Source organism: Triticum urartu, chromosome 6 (assembly GCF_003073215.2).
Source record: "Triticum urartu cultivar G1812 chromosome 6, Tu2.1, whole genome shotgun sequence".
Lineage (NCBI taxonomy): Eukaryota > Viridiplantae > Streptophyta > Magnoliopsida > Poales > Poaceae > Triticum > Triticum urartu.
In genome coordinates, this window is record NC_053027.1 from 502603563 (window position 1) to 502611147 (window position 7585).

Below are 7585 nucleotides of genomic sequence, written 5' to 3' on the forward strand. Positions count from 1 at the left end.
TATATGGTATATATATAGACTATTTGAAAGTTTAAACAAAAGGAAAAAATGAAATGAAAAAACGAAATAAAAACGTGAAAAAGCAGAAAAAAACGCGGCAGTGTAGTGCCCGCGAACCTGGGCCGGCCCATATGCTCGCGCGCTTCAGCGGGTCCGAAGCCTCCACTCGCTGAACGCGAGACATAGCGAGGGCGATGCCCGCTCAAGTCGACGCCCAAGATTACAACCTACAGCTCTCCGTTCCTCAGAAAAATAAAAAACTACAGCTCTCCGGCCCGGAAAAGAAAAAAAAAGTGCTGGAGCATCATTACTCTGATTGCCTTCGCCGGTCTTCCTCCCCGCTTCCCCCATCTCCACTCCTCTCCGCGATCCAAACCCTAAGCCGCGGTGACCCGATCGCGCCATGGAAGCGGCGGCTCCGTCGCCGCTGCTCCATAGCCCCCCGCACATCACCCCAGAGCTCCGGCGCTTCCTAGACGTCCGCTTTCGCTCCCCGGCCGACCTCGCCGCGGCCGCCGACGTCGAGGCCGAGATCCGCGGGCGCTGCGCGGAGCTCGAGTCCTCGGTCGCCGAACTGTCCGCCCGCCTCGCCGATGTGGTCGCCGCGTACTCCTCTTCCCTCGGGGCCGCTGGCTCCGCCCTCCGCAGCGTGCGTGGTGGCCTTGCCGCCCTCAAGGCCTCCACCGACAAGACGGGTATCTTAAGCAAATGCTCATGGAATTACTGAATTTCGAGCTTCTCTAGTTGACGTATGCTGCTGCTAAGCTGTAATTCTATTTCTTGGGGTTTTTCTAGGGGTTAGAGAAGACGTGGAGGCTGGGAGCGAGAGGATGCTGTTTGAACAACTCCCTCCCCTGGCCACCGACGTGTCGAGAGTGGACATGGTTAGAGATTACGCTGGTGAGCATCTCTGAAGATCACACTTTAGATCTTTGTGCCAGGCTCTGGCTTAAATTTCGAATGATAAACACTATATTGACAATTTGCTATGATGTCTATTTCCTCTTATGATGGTTATGTTTGTTTAGGCATAATGTGTTATGATTCATAAGTTCAGACCAGTGGCTCATTGCTAAATATGTCGTACAAGTGCTTGGTGTGATGGGACTTAGTGTCTGTGCAGGAGCAGAGCGGTTTTATGTGGCAAATCGGCTGTTTGGTTAGGTTAATAGTTAAGTTTGGTTGATACAGATCTAGCTCAGTACACCCAGGATGGATGATGATAACTGTTCTGGCCCTCAATTATGACATGGATCTGGCAGCTCCTGTAAGTGAGCCTCATTTTGATAATGTGGATCTATGAGTTGCCTTTTGTCCCTGTAGTTGACTAGGAATTTGTGGGGGCATTTCATTATTGTGTCCATGTTAGTTGCTGATTTCTTTATTCACGAGCCACAGTTAGCTATTAGTCCTGTCTGTAACTGCATTATCAGCGATCTTCCACTGATAGGAGTGTCAAAACCAGAACATTAATTATGTTTTCCTATCCTTATTGCAGCCAATATTCTTTTCATGCTTAATTCTTAGGCAGTGGAGTGTTTTGGTTGGTGCAGGAGTCTTGTTGGTGGTTGGACTAGAAGTTTAGATTTTAAAACGACCACACTTGAGAAATAAATAAAATAACACTATGACAATTGCACTGAGTTCTTCGACAATGAAGAAGCCAAAAGAAAAGTGGGTTTGATTTGAAATGCCAAATTAATTAGTGAAAGCACTCTTATGGCAGGGAGGTACTAAGCTACTAGCAGAATCTTTTAATTCTCTTATTAAGATGATAATTTCCTAGAACTGGGAAAAATCTTTTTGTTTTCCCATGGCCGGTATTTTGCAATAGTGTGATCTAAAGGATTTTTATAATTCCCATTTGGTTGCCAGATGGTGCTAGTTACTGCTACTAATCTCCTTAACCAAGGCAGTCAGCCAGTCTGTTTTACAGGATTGATACCACAACTAAACTACTGCTAGGGAAAGTGGATTACTAGTGCGCTCTTCAATTTGTTTGTTATCTGGAGTTCAATTTTTTTGTTTTGTTAGTCTACCATTGTCACATTTTGGCCTAGTCTGTTTGTGTGCGTTTAGTTTTGCATATCAGTTATTCACTTTGTTGCTTAGCACTGCCAAAGTAATACTCCTTCCGTCCCAAAATAAGTGTCTCAACCTTAGTACAAACTTTGCACTAAATTTAGTACAAAGTTGAGACACTTATTTTGGGACGGAGGGAGTATTATGTTTAGCATGTGCATTTTTTTGGCAAAGAATGTACCACACCTTAGGGGATGGGTATAAAAACTGATATTCAAATTGTTGGGATCCTCAAGAAATAAATGTCATCAATAATAAAAAGTTAACAATCTGTGGTTATCAAGTAATTGGGTTATTATGGTGTTGTAAGACTTGGACATTGGGCCATGCGGTGAACACTGAAGAGTAGGCTGCTTCTTTGGATGAAGCAAGCCTAACGAACTACTTGCTAGCTCAACTCCACTCGATTCATTACAGCGCGAGTTTGAGCTGAGTCCTTCCTGGGATGAGCTAGCTCACGATCCCAAACACACCGGTAAGTTGTAGTTATGGCTGGCTTTATTGGGGCTATTCTTAGGCCGAAAGATGTCATGTTCTTTTTAACTATAAATGGTCAATTTATCTTTTCTTTCCAGTGGCATTGCTGACTTGAGATTTCTTTAGTTATTTGAATGTATTTTATTTTTTTCCTTTTGTGGGGCCTTAAATCCAAGCACACCATTCAGAATTTTTGGATTCTTCTTTCTTTCTTTGTCATTCTTTCTTTCCTACTCTGATCAAGACTTCTTTGCTTTACTTTGCTTTATTTATGCTAGAGGCCTGGAACAAGAGTTACATACATGCCATGCAATCTATGTAATAAAAAGATGCTTGAATCTAAGGTACCGTACCAATCAAAGAGCACTGTGTTCACAAAAGTGGTTCATCATGGAGCATTAGGATGATGAATTGATTGGGAGCTAATTGACTTGACGCCGATGGAATGGAAGCTAATTGACTTAATTCTGATAGAAAACCCCTAACTTTTGTAGATTAGATGGCTTTAGGTGTTTAGCACAGTTTCATTGTTTTGCTCTTCTCTGGGGTTACTAGTTTATTTTATTTATGCTGCCCTTGCTTGTTTATGTTTGACTGCAATTGATGATTTCTTAACGGTAGGTTGTCATATACAGAAACGGCTCTAAAGCTTGACGGTTTGATCGGTGATGTAGAAGACGCTGTTTCCTCTTCTGTGACTGCAAAACTTAAATCTCGTGGAGAAAATTCAGAGGTATGATTCATGCCATACTGTGGTTGCGAGGACAGTTAAACTTGTCAACTGCTAATTCTGCCATCATCATCTTTATTCCAGAAAACCCACCATGTTGCTATTGGATATCTTAAAAAGATAGAAGATCTTTTAGCTTCAGTTACAAGGACCAGACCACAATGGACTCGCCTTATATCTGCAGTGGATCACAGAGTGGACAGATCTCTAGCTTTACTAAGACCACAAGCTATTGTTGATCATCGTGCTCTTCTGTCATCCCTTGGCTGGCCTCCTTCCCTTGCGGGAACAAAAATTTCAGATAGTAATTCTGGGAAACCGGCAGAGACTGTGAACCCATTATTTTCAATGAAGGGTGACTTGACAAGGAAGTATTCTGAAAGCTTTCTTTCGCTCTGTAATCTACAAGAATTACAGAAACGCAGAAAAGCTAGGCAACTACAAGGGCACGACATGGGAAATCAACCACGTCAACCATTATGGGTGATAGAGGAGTTAGTAAATCCATTATCTGCTGCTGCACAACACCATTTCTCCAAATGGGTTGAGAATCCTGAATTTGTATTTGCTCTTGCTTATAAGATAACAAGAGATTTTATTGATTCCATGGATGAGATACTGCAGCCCCTTGTAGATAAGGCCAATCTTGTAGGGTATAGCTGCAGAGAGGAGTGGATTTCAGGTATAGTTATTGCACTGTCTACATACTTGGCGAAAGAGATATTTCCAAAGCAGATTGAACTTCTTCAAGAAAGTAGCTCAAGTGATGCAAGCAGCACGGCGGCTCAGGCAAGAGTCTCATGGCTTAACCTTGTTGATCTGATGATATCTTTTGACAAGCGAACTCAAGATTTGATCTCCGGTACAGGACTGCTATTTTCAGTAAAGGATGATGAGAATTGGCAGAGGATCTCGGTGCTCTCTGTCTTCTGTGATCGTCCAGACTGGCTTGAAATATGGGCAGAGATTGAGAGACGGGAGGTTTTCGCTAGCCTGAAATCAGCAATGGAGAATGAAAATAATTGGAGTAAGAGGATTGAAGGAGCGATACTTGAGTATGGATCAGATGACTGCAAATCTCCAGCAATAACCGGTGCTGTTAAACATGGCTTGTCTTTGATAATTGATCGTGCTAGGCCTATTCCTAGCATTACCCTTAGGGCAGAATTCATTAGGATTTCTGCTTCACCCATAATATCAGAATTCCTCGGTTGCATGTTTAGGAGGTGCCAAGAGGCAGAGGGGCTAACTGCTCTGGCCGATGATAATGCTTTGATCAAAGTATCACAGTCCATTAATGCAGCTCGGTACGTGGAATCCACATTGGCACAATGGTGTGAGGATGTGTTCTTTCTTGAAATGGAAAATCTATCTGTAGTTGGAGAAGGGGGTTTTGTATTCCAGCAAGATATAAATCAACTGAAAGAGTTCAGATCAGAATGGGTTGATAAGATTTCCACCGTCATCCTTAGGGCTTTTGATGCTCGATCCCGGGACTATCTGAAAAACAAGAGACAGTGGCAGGAGCATTCAGAAGAACCAGCTATATCCAGAGCTATCATAGAGTCTTCAGGCTACATTCAAGGGAGGCTATCTAGGCTCGAAGAAGGCCTAAATGTGCTGGATTTTGTAACAGTATGGAGAGCCGTGGCAACCGGAGTAGACCAGCTGCTTTTCACAGGGATTTTCGCTGGAAGCCCAAAGTTTAGTAATGGTGGGGTGGAAAGGCTTCATGCTGATCTGAGTGTTCTTTTTGCTGTTTTCCAAGCCTGGTGTCTGAGGCCTGAAGGCTTCTTCCCAAGACTGTCCGAGGGATTGAAATTGCTGAAGATTGATGAGAGGCAACTAAGAGATAGTAGGTTGGTTACAGATAAAATTTGGCTGCGGGGACATGGTGTTAGGCATTTGACAGTCGGTGAGGCCGAAAAGATAATTAAAAATAGGGTGTATGATGCATGATAATGATATATACATTAGACATTGTCAGGCTTGAATGTCAAAAATGAATTGCCATATTGGAATGGACTTCCATTTTTTTGTATTTTATACAAATTTGTGTCATCCTCTTTTAGAGATGTATCCTCCCCTTGTTTGTTTTTTTTACATCTATCTTCCCCTTGTTGATTGGTGTAATAAGATTGTAATAGTGTGTTTCCCCTTTTGTAACAGAAAAACTGTTTTGCTGACAGAGTTTTCTTTGTTTGACCAAGAAAGCAGCCTTTTCTTTTTAAAATGGTGTACTAGCAGAGTAAGCTGCTGAGTTCGATCGTTCAGATGCAGTGAAATAGCACGAGCAGCTTTTTTCTCAAACTGTACTGGCTGCGCTTCGGTCTCTCCTGTGAACCGAGCACCCCCGGCGGAACGAAATCACTGTTTTGACCTTTGGTCTTGGAAAAGTGCGGAACGAAATCACTGTTTTGACCTTTGGTCTTGGAAAAGTTTGGACTGGATCTAGGCTTTATCACGTACCAACTGTATTTATAAGCCTCTTTAACATGTACTGCTCCTATCCCTGGTGGTAGGGTACAATAAGCTACCACCGCCATCAGCTATCGCGGTAGACCTCTGCCACGAGCACACGCCGTTTGAACACGTTGGCGGAACCCTACGGCTTAAGATGCAGGCGATATGTGATGAAACTATAAGCCGGTTGTCTGATGGTATCAAAACGGGTTAGAACCCCGTAAAATTCTGAAGAGGGGTTAAATCATGCTAAACTTTGACCAAAAGGTCAAAACAATGATTTCGGCCCGATGGTGGTTGGATTGTTGTATTTTGATAGACAAACATGCTCAGGAATAATTCGATCACCCTCAAAATACAATAATTTGCTGCCTTCTCTTTTTTGGTCCTCCTCGCTTCGCATGCATCGCTTGAATGCAAAAGGGCTTATTAGAGTATCTCCAACCATAGATATGGCATTGTCTCAGAGTTTGATTCCAAACCCCAATTTGTTCGGATACACATTGACACCCTTGAACTTATCCCTAAAGTGTTCAGATACATGCATATGATTGGTGGAGAGAGAGAAAGAGAAATGGTCTGGGGTGCGCCGGGTCCAACGCTGTCTAAATAGCCCCATTTTCTCCCCACATATGGGTTGGGTCTGGGGGTTTGTGGGCAGTTCAAACAACCGAGAGAGGGGGAGGGGGATTCCGGGGCCTCCATATGAGAGGCTTTTTTTTGTCCAGACACCGACCGGACTTTGGGTCGGAGATATGAGGATGGTTTTGAGTGTCTGGTTGGAAATGCTTTTAGGTCACTTCTAAGGATGTTGGTCAAAGTTCGTCCCTCACCTCATCAAACATGTCCTACTTCGCAGAGAAAGTGGAAACTAATTGTGTCATACTTGTTCAACCCCTCTTTTTTCCCACTTCCAAATTTTCATCCATTTACAACATTCAACAACATTCAAAGTAGGCGCCCTGACGGTCCGGGCGACCGATGCAAAATGGCCAGCTGGGGGTGCGGGTGTGGGAACTGACAATGTTTGGGTGTGGGCATGAGTAGCCGCCGCTTGGGCCTTTTGCTTGGTGTGGCGTTATTGGTGCGCTCTTCCCTCAACGCTCAGCCCTAGGGCGGTTGCCGACGCCTCGGTTGTCACGGAGTCCATGATGAATATATCCATTACCGCTGTGGAGGATATACTACGACAGTGTCCATGAAGATGGGGATGGAATGCTTGCAAAGAGAGTGGAGGATAGGGAAGGTTCGAGTGGGTTGTCTTGTCCACACCTATGTGGCGGACATTCCGGACATCCCCACTCCTCCCCCTAGTTTGGTAGCAAAGTAGGAATTTTAGGCAATCTGAACTAGAAGAAAATTGGGGATGTTGTTGTATTGCTTTTTTCTTCTCTTCGGACCGTTCGGTTCAAACAAGCAGGGAAGGAATAGTGGGGACACTCTCGAAAGGCCATAGGAAGTTAGGAATTGCTTGAATTGCCATGCATGCTTACTCTCTTCATCCACACATAAGTGTATGTTTGACATTCCATATTTATCCACAAAAGAGTGTACTTCAAGCTTCTGAATGAACTTTAAAGTAAAAAGAATGCTTCTCTTGCATCACACGGTAATCAAGACCAATAACATCCAACATTTGGTCTCCTCACTTTCTACAGGCACTTAGTTCATTGGGGGTGGGGTGATTAAAGAGGAAAGAGATGGTGGCTTGCATCTTACGTATGCATTTTACTCCACTCCATAATCTGTCCTAAAATTTATAGATGTACACTTATTCGGGGATAGCGGGAGTATCTTTTAGCCATGGCTACATGCAAAGCTAACCGAGATTAT

General features: G+C 43.7%; 1 protein-coding gene across 1 annotated transcript; it reads left to right on the forward strand.

Moving 5' to 3' along the window:
* The first annotated feature begins 267 nt into the window (after positions 1–267).
* LOC125514610 (RINT1-like protein MAG2) lies at positions 268–5477 on the forward strand. The gene is made up of 4 exons (XM_048679945.1): positions 268–695; positions 796–900; positions 3195–3292; positions 3374–5477. The coding sequence occupies exons 1-4, from the start codon at positions 404–406 to the stop codon at positions 5246–5248; spliced, it is 2370 nt and encodes a 789-aa protein (XP_048535902.1). The 5' UTR covers positions 268–403; the 3' UTR covers positions 5249–5477.
* Positions 5478–7585: the final 2108 nt, after the last annotated feature.

What these genes read in the sequence shown, in the direction of transcription:
- LOC125514610 (XM_048679945.1), top strand. Translation starts at nt 404, where the DNA reads ATGGAAGCGGCGGCTCCGTCGCCGCTGCTCCATAGCCCCCCGCACATC. An exon ending in CATGGTTAGAGATTACGCTG is followed by an intron (nt 901 to 3,194) that starts GTGAGCATCTCT and finishes TGTCATATACAG; the next exon opens with AAACGGCTCTAAAGCTTGAC. An exon ending in CTCGTGGAGAAAATTCAGAG is followed by an intron (nt 3,293 to 3,373) that starts GTATGATTCATG and finishes TCTTTATTCCAG; the next exon opens with AAAACCCACCATGTTGCTAT.